At 53.5% G+C, this 15737-nt stretch overlaps 4 protein-coding genes across 4 annotated transcripts; 2 read left to right on the plus strand and 2 right to left on the minus strand.

The window, feature by feature from the left end:
* Positions 1-6546, plus strand: PpBr36_01520 (uncharacterized protein; the record flags this gene model as incomplete). The annotated part of the gene is made up of 6 exons (XM_029888705.1): positions 1-898; positions 1011-2200; positions 3350-4782; positions 4917-5771; positions 5897-6266; positions 6367-6546. The coding sequence occupies 6 exons, from the start codon at positions 1-3 to the stop codon at positions 6544-6546; spliced, it is 4926 nt and encodes a 1641-aa protein (XP_029751538.1).
* An 83-nt stretch (positions 6547-6629) lies between these two features.
* On the minus strand, positions 6630-8612 carry PpBr36_01521 (uncharacterized protein; the record flags this gene model as incomplete). The annotated part of the gene is made up of 1 exon (XM_029888706.1): positions 6630-8612. One exon carries the CDS (start codon positions 8610-8612, stop codon positions 6630-6632), a length of 1983 nt encoding a protein of 660 aa, XP_029751539.1.
* An 814-nt stretch (positions 8613-9426) lies between these two features.
* PpBr36_01522 (uncharacterized protein) lies at positions 9427-10349 on the plus strand (the record flags this gene model as incomplete). The annotated part of the gene is made up of 3 exons (XM_029888707.1): positions 9427-9630; positions 9721-10026; positions 10200-10349. The coding sequence occupies 3 exons, from the start codon at positions 9427-9429 to the stop codon at positions 10347-10349; spliced, it is 660 nt and encodes a 219-aa protein (XP_029751536.1).
* Positions 10350-11684: 1335 nt separating this feature from the next.
* On the minus strand, positions 11685-13262 carry PpBr36_01523 (uncharacterized protein; the record flags this gene model as incomplete). The annotated part of the gene is made up of 4 exons (XM_029888708.1): positions 11685-12677; positions 12753-12901; positions 12970-13039; positions 13134-13262. The coding sequence occupies 4 exons, from the start codon at positions 13260-13262 to the stop codon at positions 11685-11687; spliced, it is 1341 nt and encodes a 446-aa protein (XP_029751537.1).
* Between the last annotated feature and the right edge of the window lie 2475 nt (positions 13263-15737).

The raw sequence follows: 15737 nt of genomic DNA on the forward strand, positions 1-15737 counted from the left end.
ATGGCCACTTTCACTGCGCTTAATGGTGGCTCGCCAAAGATATTGGACACCGTGAATGGCGGTGTTGCCAGCGAGATGAAGCGGTCCGGATCCGAGGAGCTGTCACGAACCGAGGCTGTCGCGCCGACATCCCAGCTAGAGCCCATCAACAGCAAAGCATCGAGACCGGCAGGCGACGTGAGCAAGTCCACGGCAGCAGCAGCAGAGACCGACAGGGAACGTGTGAAGCAAAATGCAATGGAATTCGATGAGCGGGAGCGGCAAAGGGAGAACCGGGCAGGTCCCGCCCCGACTGTCGAGCGGCCCCGTCACTCTTCGACCGGCTTTCCTGATGTCGACAGCGGCGCACTGAAGCGCAAGAGATCTAACTCACCAGACACTCGCTCAACCGTGGAACCTGCTCATCGGGAAGCGTCCGAACCTAAGGAAGGGCAGGCGCAATCTCGTCCCATCTCACGTGATCAAAGCAGCTTCAGTCCGCAAAAGAACCATGCGACGCACACAGATACCGGTCACGAGAGGAGGAATGGGCAGGAGCAAAGCGTGAGGAAATCTCTTTTTGGGCCGCCGGGAGCAAGGGACGATTGGGGGCCAAACTATGAGCAGGCCCATTCTGCAATCCCAAGCTCCGCCATTAGCGAGGTGGACCCGATGGGCGACAGTCTTGCCAGGGCCACGCAACGCATAAGTAATGACGATGAGAGGGCTAGCCCTGAGGATATGGACGATTCGCCCATGACGCCTTACCCGAGCGGCTCGTACAATGCCGAGCAGCAACGCGATGGGCTAGTTCACTCGGATCCCAAAAAGCGAAAGCGCAACTTTAGCAACCGGACCAAGACTGGCTGCCTTACCTGCAGGAAGCGCAAAAAGAAGTGTGACGAGGCTAAACCCGAATGTAAGTGAATTAACTAACATTCAAAGACAGTGCTTGCTTTAATGTGATACCACAACGATGCGTTTTGTTGACGCGCGTGTGCTGATGAATTTTCTTTTTATCACCGCCACAGGCAGCAACTGCATCCGAGGCGGTTTCGTTTGCGCCGGATACCCTCCGCAGCGCGGTACGTGGCCAAAGCCGGAGAGCAAGCCGACGACGGTCCAGATCGAGAGCAAGGATCCGACGTACATCCCACCGGGAGCGTACGGCATGCCCCAGTCTGGATTTCCCCCAATTGCTGCGCCGGCCATTATGCCTCCACAGAAACGCGAGCCTCTCCCCTCGTATCGTGGCCAGCAGCTGCGGATCGAGACGCCGCACCAGCGCCTTCTGTCCGATGACGAGCGGGCCCCCGTCCCCTTGCCGATGCCAGTTGTGACTATGGCCTCTGAAGGCAAGTTGTCGGCATTTCACAATTCGACAGTCACAAACCTTCTCCCAACTCCCATCAGCGCCCGCACACCGCATGAACTTCTGAATCCACACCCCGATTATCAGACACCAAAGAGAGTTCCACCATTGCACGACCTTACTCGGACAGATTCAGACCTGCAAAAGTCTGGGCAGATCCCCAAGATCAACGTGACCCATGACAGGGTCCACAGGTCATCGAGTCCTCCAAAGTCTGCAGCCACAGTTCAGGCTACAGCACAGATGGCTCTCTCACATACATTCGCCGCGCCGAGTCGTCCAAAGCGGGAGAAGGAGGAGATGGTCTCGGGCAACCCCTTCAATCCTTATGACAAGGAGCTTGTTCTGGAACGTGAGAGGTGTTTGACTGCTGTGTGGCGGTTTAACAACTCGACCAATCCCACCACCGGGGTGTCACCAACGGAGAGAAGCCGCCTCTTTAAGGAGATTCTCCAGCCGAGCGAACCGATTCAGATGACTGCAAGCATGGTTTCGCCGGTCTCACAGACGGGCCATATCGGTAACGGTGTTGTGGTTGAGGCGCCGTTTCACTGCGATTATGGTTACAACATCACTATCAAGGATAACGTCTTTATCGGGAGAAACACATCGATCAGTGACTCCGCTGCGGTGATAGTTGGGGACAATACCTATATTGGACCCAGCGTCCAGATTCATACTGCAACGCTTTCGACGGACCCCCGTCGCCGGAACGGCGCACTTAGCCAGCAGACGGCCCAGCCAGTGACGATCCATGACAACGTCTTTATTGGTGCAAACGTCACGATTCTTCCCGGTGTCACCATTGGAACTGGCAGCACCATCGGGGCTGGGTCTGTTGTCACTAGGGTGAGTTTTGGCTTGAATCCATGCACCACTTTCATCTTATTAGGGCTACTCCATTTAAAGTTATGTACTAACAAGGTAAAATCATAGGATATACCATCGCAAAGCGTCGCCTATGGCAGTCCGGCTAGAGTCAGGAGGAAGATTGCATTTGCAACTTGATTGCTGCAATGTATTCGTGTCAACCTAATAATGGGCCTCCCCCCCAAGGTCTCACATATCGCCGTTTCATTCCTCCTATATGCATATAGAAGGGTTAGAGTGGATCTCTTGAGCATACATGGAAACATAGCCTTTTTGTGGTGTTTACTGGTTGCATACATAATCTGTCCTGGTACTTTTTTTTTTTTTTCTTTCTTGTCCTTTTTTTTTTCCACTGTTCATTTTCATTTTTTCCCCTATCGATTGGTTTCCTCTTTGGCATGATACCCACGGCTTGTGTATGGAACATGATACAGGTGCCGATTTTGGCCATTGTTTTGCTAGGATTAGTCTTGATGTTTGTGGCATCAGTACTGTGACACATGCATGGCATGGCGAAATTTTGCAAGTCTGGTCTGGCTTTGAATTTGGTTGCCTCCATCTGACAAGCTCTGGTAGCTTCCTCTTACATGGAAGAGTTGTCTGCTGGATGGTGTCGACGTCGATTTAGATGTTGCTCATGGGCAGGCCTTATTTATTCTTGTTAATCTCTCCTTGTTAGCGCTTTGAGTTTGATTGTGATTGGAGCCTGAAGCAACGAGATGACGGTCAAACTGTCAGATAATTATAGGATGGAGTGAGAAGGAGAAAACATTCCAATTATTTGTCGCAGGATTCCTTTGATGCAACTAGGTCTTTGTTGTTCCTGGAGAGCCGTTAAGTTGCGTATCAATCTTACGCCACTGCAGCTCGGCCCTGGTTCTTGCTGACGGAGGTACCGGACTTAGCCATCCCTCATTAAGCGGCGAGGCTGAGGGAATGAAATGATTTACTAGCGGGGTTTCTCACCTCACCAGCAGAATCCTTCTATCTTTGTGCCCCATAGCCTCGACAGGGCTCGAGAGATTGTCTAGACGCCTGCCAGTCATCATCTGGCAACAGAGAGGAATCAAGCTGTGCTGAAACCATAAAAGAAGTTTTTTTTTTTTTTTTCTTTTGAAAAAAAAAAAGAGAAAAGATTCCGAAGTAATGACAACCTCATCGACGCCGCTTTCCGACTACACCGCGGTCTTTCGCGCCAAGACCACAGACGGCGGCGCAGTCCAGACGACTCCATCAGCGCCGGCGCTGGACCCTTCACGCCGCCGCATCAGGAGGCGGAATCGGCCGGCCTTGGCGTGCGAGCCCTGCCGGCTTCGCAAAAAGAAGTGCGATAGGCAGCACCCGTGTCTGGGCTGCGTGGGCCGCGGGGACACGTGTTACTATGCCGCGGCCCCGGTCTTGGGCGCGACGGGCGGCGGTGCCGTGACCGCAGGGAACAGGGGCGGAGGCTCGATTTCTAAAGGACATGGGGGCGCCGGCGCAGGCGGATCCAGCAGATACGAGGCGCAGGTCCGGCTGCAGAGGTTGGAGGATATGGTCAGCGAGTTGGTGGGCCGTACCCAGGCGGCAGGCAACAGCAGCAGCAGCAGCAGCGGCGAGACCCCCGAGACAGCGCAAAGCAGCAGCAGCGCGTCCGGTCCCTCGCCTGCCTCGTCGGCCTCGCCCGCGGCGGCCCGTGTCGGCGAGCTCCAACCGCAGAGCCTCTCGGGCGTCGTCGAAACGGCGCCTCGGGCGGGTGAGCACCTGGGAGGCAACCAGGAGGGTTCGACGGCGACGACCTTTATCGGCGCCACGCACTGGTCCGCCTTCTTGCAGCAGATTCGCGACCTCCAGGGCTACCTCGAGCACGAAATGGCCGATGACGTGGCGGCGGCGGCGGCGGCGCGAACATCCCCATCACCGTCGCCGAGGCCGCCGTCTTCGGGCGGCCGACTCGAACCCGACTTTTTGCTGGACAGCCGGGGCTCGCGCGTGTCGACCGACGAGATCCTGGACGCGCTCCCGCCGCGGACCGAGTGCGACAAGCTGCTGGCGGCCTATTTTTGCAACGACTTCCTGCGCGCGCCCCTGCTGCACTCGGTGCAGTTCCAGCGGACGTACGTCGCCTTCTGGGACCGGCCCGAGGTCGCGAGCGTACTCTGGGTCAGCATGCTGTTCTCGGTCCTGTACATGTCGTCGGGGGTCGAGCTGGCGCGGCGCGTGTCGAGGGACTGCGGCGAGGGCGCCGTCTACCCGCCCAGGGACATGGAGACGTGGCCTGAGATGGTCAAGATCGGCGCCCTGCGCGACATGGCGGCCCGGTGCCTCGTGTCGGGCGACTACCTCAAGGGGCCCGCGTACGCCGTAGAGGCTCTCGCCCTTTACAGCTTCATGCGCCTCTACAGCATCGACGGGGAGACGGATCCCATGCTGTGGGCCGGCGTCGGCACTGCCATCAGGCTCGCGCAACATCTGGGATATCACCGAGATCCGCGGCACTTGTCTTCTACTGCGGTCATCGGCAGCCGTGGTCAGGAACGTCCGGCATTGTCTGCGTTTGCGGGAGAGATGCGCAGGAGAACGTATGTGATGATGCTTCTTTTGGTTAGCTTTTTTTTTCTTTTTTTTGATCTTTTTGTTTTGGTGCTGTCTGTATGGCCCAGCGAGCTAACCAACAGTTCCGAACCCCCCCATATCAAAACACGCGTGCGTGCAGCTGGTACGTTCTCGAAGCCTTTGACTTCCTCCTCTCGTTCCGCCACGGCGTGCCCACCGTCATACACGGAGACGACACCGACACCGAAAGCCCGACGAACCTGATAGACACCGACTTTGACGAGCACACGACGGTGCTTCCGGCAGGACGGCCCAGCACTGACCCGACGCCCATGTTGTACGTCTGCTACAAGTCCAAATCGATCCGGCTGGCCCGCCGCCTGGTGCGCCACACCATCAGACAGCAGCCGCAGCAGCAGCAACAACAACAACAACAACAACAACAACAACAACAACAACAACAACAACAACAACAACAACAACAACAACAACAACAACAACAACAACAACAACAACAACAACAACAACAACAACAACAACAACAACAACAACAACAACAACACGGACGGCAAGACGCCGCCTCGTCGCCCTCGTACCAGCAGACCATGGCGCTCGACGCCGAGCTGCGCGCCCACAATGCTGACATGCCCCCGAGCCTCCGGCTCGTCCTGCCCATCTCGGAGCACGCGCCGCTGACCGACACGCCACCGCGCATCATCCACCGCGTCGCGGCAGACCTCATGTACCACAAGTCCGTGTGCGTCCTGCACCGCGCCTACCTGACTTGCGGCGGCGAGGGGACAAGGGCGACGGATCCGAGCGTCGAGTACTCGCGCACCACGTGCCGCGCCTCGGCCCTGCGCATCCTAAAAGTCCAGGCCGAGATCGAAAAGGAGATGAGGCCCGGCGGCCGCCTGCACGGTGAGGATTACCTGCTTGGCGGCATCGTGAAGCACGACTTTCTGCTCGCCGCGACCATCATGTGTCTGGACCTGGTCGAGTCGTCGTCTACAAGGTCAGTTATAACACCCCCTCATAATCCCTGCCGCAGTTCGTGTTTTCAAGGAGCAGGACAGTCATAAAAAAAAATAAAAAAAAGTCTTTGTGCTAAAAAGAAGAGAAAAAAAAAACCAATGACAGCCTCGATGACCAACTCGAGAAACTCGAGGTCCTGGAGACGTCATACGGATTCTGGCACAGCCGCCGGCACTCCTCCCGGGATGCGGCGTACGCCGTCAAAGTCCTTGGTGCGATCATAGCAAAGGTGAAAAGGACCAACAAGGAGCTGGCGGGTTCCACGGAAGGACAGTGGCTACAGCTACAGCAGCCGCAGCAACATGATTCGCAGTGGCTGGCTGCTATTACATCGTCAGTGCCGCCTTCGGCGTCATCTTCAGGACAAGCAGGGCTTGTAGCTGCCGCTCCGGACACGTTCGAGAAACAGGATCCTATGTATGACCTGCCGTTGGACGATGGCTTCCTGGCTGTAAATGCTGAGGACCTAGATTGGGTATGTTCTAGTTTGATGGGTTCTCCTCTCTCCTGGTTTTGGTGTGATCGGATTACAGACCTAGCAGCTGATATTGTAACGCATCTCTAGGCAATGATAGACTCGTTTCTTCTCGACCGCCAGTCAACGCTTGATCCGCGTCAAGACTGGTCATCTTTCGGTCCGCTGTGAGACCGGCAAACGCATCAGCAAGATCTCGTCCTTGGTCGCTGTGCAAAGTCCGAACTGGAGACAGTTTGTGAACATGTCGTTTCATAGGCATTGCTCAAGGATCTATTGAGCACATATGTGCAGTCATGTGAAAGGCTAAAAGGTCGCAACTGTTAATGGTAGAAGGCGGCCTTAATGAATTATATTCTACACTCAACGTTTCTGTCTCTTGCCCTTGTCGCTGCCCGCGGAAAGCACACTCGCACTGCGCTTGTTTCGACTTCCTGGCCTTGAACCTCTTGACCCAGGCCGGGTGCTTGTCGTTTTATCTTTATCGGCAACATCCTCGTCCTTTATCGTCGATACTTCCTCCTCAGTCGCCTGCCCACTTCCTGCACTCTTCTTTTCCCCATTTGTGGTAGATTCTGATTCGGTGCTCGCGGCCGCTTTGCCATTGTCTCCATTCGCCTCGCCACCGGCAGCATTGTCGGCTTTGGTAGAGGGTGGTTTCTCACCATCGGCTTTGGCGGGGGCAGCGGTGGTCTTGTCGCCGCCCTCTGGTGGTGGAGCCTTGGAAACATCGGTCGCCCCGTCCGTTTGGCTTGCGGCGACACCCTGCGCCTTTTCTCTTTCCGTCTTGCGCGCCTGCTCGACCTTGATCTCGCCGTCCAACTTGTCGATCTGTTTCCGCAGGTCGACGAGCTGTGTGACCGTTTGCACCAACTGCTCGAACTGTGAAGTAACGGCAGCGGTCGGCATGACGAGGCGAGCTGGTATGTCGAGCTCGTTGAGCACGTTAGTAATACGCTGCTGCTGTTGCATGCTCTTATGAGAGAAGAGTTTGTTGACCCTCTCGTTGCGAAACGTCGGCCCGGAGCTGAGTCGGTCGTGATATGAAACACCGTAGACTTGCTCTTCGTGTTCGTTAAGTTTGCGCCTCTCTGTTTGAGCCGAGCCCTTCTTGCTTCCCTTTGCTGGCGCCTCAGCAGGGGCAGGTTTCTCGACAGCAGAAATAGAATCCCTATGATTCCCTGCCGGTGTTGCCACAGTGCTTTCACGCCGGGCTTCAGTCGTGGCACTTGCGGGCTGCGCATTCGAAGTCGTGCCTGCAGAAGTGGGAGCGGCGGCGGCGGCGGCGGCGGCGGCGGCGGTAGCGATACCACCGGCACTCTCTGGCGCCATGAGAGACTTGCGCTTCTTGGTCTTGTCTGCAGTGACGATGTTCTGAATCAAATTGCTTAATCCCTGGCTGGTCTTGAAACTGCTTATGTCGGTGGTATCCGAGGTTGGCGGATAGTCCAGTCTGTTGTACAGTTCCCTGCGCTCCTCATTGAAGCGCTCTTGCCTGGCCAAGATACGCTTGACCTCGAGCAGCAATGACTCCTCTTCTCGGGCCTCTTCCTTTGTCCTGGTAAGACAGTTCGCCGCAAACTTCTTCCTTTGCGTCTCCTGAACCGGGTCAAACTTGAGCATCGTTTCGTATAGTTGGAACTCATCGTTCGTCATGTACTGTGCCGGCTTCTGAACCGCCATCATCTTGGCAGCAACTTCGTAGTACCGTGCCTTCAGGTCCTCCATTGAACGCGTCGACGTCAATGACACAACCGCCGAGCTGGTTCCATTCGTCGTATCTCCCTCCGCCTGGGGAGGTTTATAGTCGTATCGGTCCCATATCAAAGGCCACCTCAAGTCGAAGTCCCTGACGAGTTCCAACAGGTAGTCCGTCTCGTCCTTGGTCCATTCTGCGCTCTGCAGCCTAGAATTATACTGGTCGTCGTTGTACTGTGGCACGTCAACCTTGACGTTGAACTTGGCAAATGCCGAGTCCTCGATGGCATCCTTTGGGGGTGGCGGTTGCCCAGTGCCTTCCATCGGCGCATCGCCATTCCCACCGCCGCTGACATCCTGCTTCCTACACCAGTGCCGCAGGATCAGGCTGGCATCGTCCCTTGCAGAATTCCTAAACTGTCGCAGCTCCCATCGTGCAGCGGGCTTCCGGCTGGCCTGTCGCCGCTTTTTGAAAACAGAGGTTTCGGGGACGATGGGTATAGGGTTGTCGCCGCCAAGGCTTTGGACTTCTCTGGCCAGGCCCTTCAGGTTCGTGCGCGGGGCTGATTGTCTCCCCTTTTTCGACGGCCGTGGTGCGCTTCCGTCCTGTGGTATGTTGAGCACGTCGCGAACGTCAAGTGAAGTCATGTTGGGTGGCGGTGGTGGTGGTTGAGATCTGGGGCGAGTAAGTGACCCGACGGATGGCAGAGGCTACGGGTGGTGGAGCAGGTCGAGCCTTTGAAGCGTGGAGGAATGGGACCGCGACAGGAAAATCTAGTTGAGCAAAAAGGACCAAAACGTCCAGACTTGAATGGCCTTTGCGATCGCATCAAGGAGCATAAAGACAGCTCATGTCATATTCACGATCAGAATTAAATACGCGATTGATCCATGAAGATATCTCGATGAGGTCTGTATGCTTTTTATTCGGGTTTATGATGGCGGAAAATCTCTTTTGTCGATTGATTCATGGGGAAGCTGGGCTCCATGACGCGGGTCTTCAGCGAGCGCCGATCAATCGCGCAAGGTCTGAAAGACCAAGAGAGCTTTAAGCGGCCAGACCCACCAAAGCACGTGATAGCCACCTCCCGCGTTCATACCCCTGTCGAGAATTCGTCGTGAACGTGGCACCTCTGGGGAGCAATTGGGAGGTGCTAGGTCTAGTCGAGTGTCGATGTAGTTCAATGTAGCCACTTGCAAGCAGAGCGATAGATCTACCTAGTCCAGTTGTCTGTTTGCGAAAGGCAGCAAAAGGCGACCAGTTTTAGTCCAACAAACTCACCATCAACGGGGCATCGACACCACAACCAAATAGAAGGGACACATCTGCGCTAAAGAATTCCCTCCATTTAATCCAAGAAGAGGCCAGCGGCGAACGGTAACCTCATACCAACGAACCTCCATCTTCCACCTCGTCCACCACAGACGGCGTTCACAGCCGTCCAAAACAATCTTGGACAAAATGAGGTCATTCCTCCCATTGCTCACACTTAGCACCGTCGCGCAAGCTCTGTACTTTTACATTGACGGCCAAGCTCCCAAGTGCTTCTACGAGGAGCTGCCCAAGGACACATTGGTGGTGGGCCACTACACTGCCGAGGAGTACGACGACCACCGGAAAGCATGGTGGAAGCACGATGGAATTAGCATTTACATCTCGGTAGACGTGAGTTTTACCAGTAACTTCCTTCTGTTTTTTTTTTTTTTTTTATGCTTGCTGTCTCTACATGTTTTCTAACCCACCTTGGTTGCGCAGGAAACCTTCGACAACGACCACCGTGTCGTCTCGCAAAAGGGCAGCAGCAGCGGCCGCTTCACCTTCACTGCCGCCGAGTCGGGCGAGCACAAGCTCTGCTTCACTCCCTCGTCCAACAGCGGCAACACGGGCTGGCTTTCCACCGGTAACCTGAACGGCGGCATCCGCCTGACGCTCGATCTGGCCATCGGAGAGACCTCGGCCCTTGAGAGCAGCGACAAGGACAAGCTCGAGGACATTGCCACTCGCGTCAAGGATCTCAACATGCGTCTGCAGGACATCCGGAGAGAGCAGGTCTTTCAGAGAGTATGTGTATCCCCCCCTGCCCCTTTGGCCCTTTGGTTTTGACGTCTACACCCAGTGTGCGGGATCTAAGGAGACTGAAAAGAGACCCCGGTTTCGCCCACGGGCTGCGCATGGAAACCCTGGGAATGACAAAGAAGCAAAGCTGCTAACCACATGATCAAACTTGTCTCCAGGAACGTGAAGCCGAGTTCCGTGATCAGTCAGAGTCCACAAACGCTCGCGTCGTGCGGTGGATGCTCATCCAACTCGCTGTTCTCGGCATCACTTGCGCATGGCAGCTGTCACATCTCCGATCCTTCTTCATCAAGCAAAAGCTCACATAGGAGATGCATACCACATGCTGGGGTGGGGGTTGAAGATATTAAAAGGGTTTTACGTGGGACTCTGGTGGCCACTTGCTTTTCTGTGCCAGTGTATTTATCACAAAAAGTGCAAGATTTCAATTTCCGTAGATATAAACTGTTACGAGGTTTCTATGGACAAAAGCAGAAAATCTCCATGTGTAAATGCATGTATGTGATGATCATCACGCTAAGTAGGCTAGTGGCTATCAATGGAGCAATCCAATATACTGGAAGTGATTTTCGACCGACTTCAGCTGTCCGTTTAATATATATATATATATATATATATATATATAAATCATAATCAACATCATCAGCAGGTTAGCACCGAGGTCAATTCTGTTCAAGTCATCGAGTTCCATTACTACCACCATCTGTCTATCGCCTACTCGGAAGAGTCCAATCCACTCAGCTACCTGAACCGAGTTCTATCGCTTCTATGTCACAAAGATCAGTAACACTCGCAACCAAAATTGCCTGAAAGGACAGGAACTGAATGGATGAAAAATTCTCGTAAAAGTATTGTTTTCTCTCTTCTTCCTCTTCTCCTCGACCCACTATTCCGCTTGCTCGTGACAAACTCCATGCTAATTGCTTCTTCTTTCACCGAAAAGGTTGCTGGACATATTATAGACAAGGAAAGAGAGTGAAAGATGAGCTGTAAGAAACAAAGAGTTAAAAAAAAATGATGAAAGGAGAGAACTCCCCAAGACCCAATGCAACTAAAACAAATCGAATCGCGAACGTGAATAACAAAGACCCTGCGCCGATGCTGCGCGCCCAACAAAACATATTAACGAACTGTATGCTGCTTGTATGGCTTCATTTCTTCCGCAATCTCTGCAGAAGAGGGTGGTTTGGAGGATAAAAAGGCTTTGTCCCAGTTCCATCATCGTTGACATTCAATCTGTCAGCGATCAGACTCAGACCAGTCGCACGACACTGAGCAATGGTATCGGTGAATCCTTCGCTCAGACGCGTCCAATGCAAGCCGCACCTTCGGCTGGCAGGTATAATCCACTGGTGCGCCGAATATGCTCATGTAGAATCCTCAAAGAATTCAGCCTATAGTCCACGTTTGGGAAGACGCCGACCGGCAAGGTGATCGACAGGAAGGATGTGGTTTCATTATATCAAACAAGTGAGCCGCCCGGCCACTGAGTGACTCGGCATAACATGCAAATGGCCGTGACTGTCCAAAAACTGGATCTGCGTATCCCGTCTGTTCCGCGACGGGGTTTGGAGATGGGCTGATCACCGAACTGTCCCTCAGGCTTCATGGCAATTGACCCCGAGAGATCTCAAGTGAATCGTCTAACCACAGCAAAGAACCTTCATGAACTTCTGGAAGCCGGTTGGCTCTGGTTCGGCAGGCCTGCCGTTATTCAGTTGTGGCTGGGTCATGTTGCTCTGCTGGTGCATTGGCCTTTGAGGCAAGTTCTGAGTGCTGTTCTGGAACTGCGCCTGAGTCGACCCAGTCGGGGTCGCCATATCCCTTAGACCCCCAGCGTTCCCCCTCGACGCCATAATTGCGCCGGGCGCGTTTCGCCGATCTTTCCCTTGGTTCGCCTTGATCGGTGAAGGAGGCGGAGGTTGTGCGGCGTTTAAACGGTCGACTGTAAGGCGTGCTCGAGGGTCCCGTAGGTCGGATGCGTGGGCCCCTCGCGAGGCACCGTGGAGCTCCATGTTGGAGGCCCCGGGGCGTTGGTTGGGGTTGTGCATCGCCTGCCTGTCCCAATCGCTCTTCTTGTCCTTGCTGACCTTCATCCAGTCGTATTCGCCGTCTTCAACGCCACCTGATTCCTTCAGTGCCTGGGTGAACAATTCGCGCAGGTAGTCGTAGTCGGGAGTGTCTTCGAAACCGAGGTTGCGGACATATGTCAGGTACTTCTCGAATTGGATGGGGAATCCTTCGCAAAGCTCCTTGATCGCAGTGGTCTGCTTCTTCTCTCCAATCTTCTCGTACTTCTGCTTGTTGGTAGCGGCCTTCAGGCCTTGCCATGGCAGACCTCCACGGAGGAAGTACATGAATACGTGACCTAGAGCCTCAAGATCGTCACGACGGGACTGCTCACGACCCAAGTGAGTATTGATGCTCATGTACCTGGCGGTGCCTGACAAGGATTTCCTCTCCCTGTAGGGGATGTGCTGCTTAGACTTCGGGTCTCTGTATTGCTTGGCCATGCCGAAGTCGACAACGTGGATAACATTTGCCGTCTTGGTGCCTGGCCTTCCAATCAGGAAGTTGTCGGGTTTGATGTCGCGGTAGATGAGATTCTTCTCGTGAATCGTTTGTACCCGAGAAAGCTAAATCAGAGCAGGAGTGAGTAACAGGTGTCAACCATCATTTGGCGCATCGGGTTGACTGGAAGAAGTGCCTACCATCTGCTTCGCAACCATCACCACTGTCTTGATCGTGAACCTACGGTTACAGTGGTCGAACAGATCCTCCAACGACGGACCCAGAAGGTCAATCACAAGGATGTTGTGGAGACCCTCCTGTCCAAAGTAGTAAACATTGGGGATTCCCGCTATTGTGGTCGAGTTAGTAGACTGTTTGTGTTACACCACAATGATTTTGATTGGGAATTGTACGTACGGCATCCTACAAGAATCTTGTAGGTTCGGTATTCGTCGCGCAGTTGGGGAGCATCGCTCTTCCTGGGCTCCTAGAAACATAGTAGACTCTTCGTCAGCAATTGGGGCAACCACGGGAGCTTGTAGTTGTTGCTGATTGATCAAGCCATTACAGGGTCAACTTACGAACTTGATGGCCACCTGCTGGTTATTGAGTAGGTTCGTCCCTTCGAAAATAACGCCAAAAGACCCCTCTCCAATCTTTTTGCCGACCCTGTAGTGCACACCGACGACGTTTGAGGAAGACGAGGCCATCCTGAAGCTCTGCTAGGGTCCCTTGGGGGACCAAGTTCTTACGAGGCCAAAAGTATATCGGAAAGCAGGATGCCTCGGGCCGGGCTGCGTGGTCGTAACTGCTGAGTCGGAGGTGTTGTCGCGCGTGATCCTTTGCCGTCGACCTAATCGGCTTCGAATGTCAGCTGCGATGGGAACAGCCGAGTAAAGAAAAAAAAAACGGTTGCTCAGAGATCGTTGGGTTGGTACATTCCGATTGTACACACGAAATGAACGAATTGATTGACCAAAAAAGGCACTGGGATGAAGAAAACAAAAACACAGAGAACTAAAGCAAACATGGAACGGCTAGGGGAGTTTGCAAAAAGTCAAAGTTGGGCGTTGCCCAGGATTTGCTTTGCTTGGGCGGTTGGCAGGTCAGAGAGAAGACTTACTAACACTGGGGATGAGGCAAAGCCCTCGAGCTTTCTTGCTTCTTTAGCTCGGTGGGTGGTTGAGCCGTCGTTGGTAGAAGAAAACTCGACCCACCGAACGAATTGAAAGAGCAGGAAATTCGAGTAAAAAAGACAATTAAGAATGACCCGAGACTCTAGGCACAGTCACCTCATTCATCGGTAAGGAAAAGGGGGGTGAAATAAGGGACTGATGGGTTGCCTGTTTGGAGAGAGAGAAAAAAAAAAGAAAGAAAGAAAGGCAGAAGTGAAAAGAACCAAAAACACGGTCGACAGGCAGAAGCTCACACCACGCGAAGGGTAGCCAGCAGGGTTGGGTCGCGGTGGTGGGTGGGATGGGGAAAGAAAAGAAGAAAGAGGAAAGGAGATCAGAAAGTCGCTATCTTGTGGACAGGCGGGAAGCAAGGCGGGTAACAGGCAGGCAAAAGTTGCATCCAATCTGAACGTTGACTGGAGCACGAACCAGAACGGGCTGCCGGTGGCGGGTCTCCTTGGGGGGCCTGCCTCCACCTTGAGGCCGGGGGATCCAACGCTAACCACGGACGCCCTTACTACAGTACTCACTGCGGATGACGGCCAGGGGTGTCGGTCAAGGATATGCACCCTCGAGGTAGCACTTATTCTTTCCCAAGTACGGGGGTAATACATAAAAGTCATTAGAGAAGAGAACGTACTGGTAGCCCTTCTGAGCAGGTGTTGGAATTGGGCAACTGTTGGATGGTACAGGATATTTGTGTGAACAACAGGTACCCCTTCTTCCCTCCGTGGACCGCAGTGATTTACCTCGTGGAAATGTCTAGGAACAACTTCAACGAAAGCCGCCGGCAGGTCTCGGCGGGCTTTCTTTCGTGTTCGGCGGTACGTGGTCGATGTATCTCTTGTCGTGTCGGTTCGGATTCTTTGTTCGCTGGTTATTTACCTTGTATCTTGGCTGCCTAGGTACCTAACACCCAATTACTGTACCTACTGCGTGCGTACTCGCTCAACGCTGTATACTACATTGACATTATTGCCTTGGGCTATAGCTAGCACACCGCCGACCGAGGCAAGCACAAGCGCCCCCTCTCAACCCAGGTTTCAAGTCACCGCTCCAGGCCTTATCAGGAACAACATTTACTACTGTCTTGGCTCTACATGGAGATTTTCAGGCACAATTACGCAGGCTGGACATCGGTTTGTGCTTGTTGCCCGAGTGCACAATTGTTTCGCTTCTGTGGCGGGAGACGGAGCCCGCCTAGACCTAGTTCGCCCTTTTCCCTGACAGGCACCCTACGCCACAAGTTGGGATACGGGAAAGGAGCTGTGCGACATAACATACGTAGCGGGCTGGCAAAGCTCAAAAAGATGGCGTTTTCGTCGTGTACAAGTCAGATTTCTCGCATTATCGTCTTATTTGCGTTTTGTTTTCTCTCTTTATTTCTTTTTTTACCCTTTTTATTCTTTGGTTTCTCAGTTGCTCCTTTTTTTGTTTACCTTCCCTGTCAATCACACCATACTCTAACTGCCAACAGGGTTGGGATGGGACGGCAGCAGGGTGTGCATTGCTCTGTACGTTTGAAAGAGCAGAAACTTTGGTAGTTTGGTATGCCAAGCTGAAATATCATCCGCATAAAAGAGTCTGGGAGCTAACCCAAGGCTACCGTTGCATGCAAGCAAAAGGCCTGCCTGCACTCCTATTTCTTCAGCGAAGCTCAAACTTGTGGGGGCTGCATTAAACAGGAATGTCCCATTCGTTGCTACTTTAATATTCCACAAAAGCTGAATCAGTTTCGCTCCTCGCTTTGGACGTTTTCGATGGCTACAGTACAGTGCCTGGGCAGATCAAAGGAAGGGCTGGAGAAACCCTGGATGATGCCGACATTATTTGATCCGAACAGACATTGCAGAACGAATGGAAAATGTGGGTTGCCTCTACCGCTCTTCACATCCGTTATGCGCTTGGCGACCAGTGCTTTATCTGTTCAAGCAAAGTCTTCTTACAACTGTAGTAAGCGGTACTGTCCCCAGGCAAGCCAGACTTCAGTACAACCCAGTTAAGAAAAAA

The sequence above is a fragment of the Pyricularia pennisetigena genome, chromosome 2 (assembly GCF_004337985.1).
Source record: "Pyricularia pennisetigena strain Br36 chromosome 2, whole genome shotgun sequence".
Classification (NCBI taxonomy): domain Eukaryota; kingdom Fungi; phylum Ascomycota; class Sordariomycetes; order Magnaporthales; family Pyriculariaceae; genus Pyricularia; species Pyricularia pennisetigena.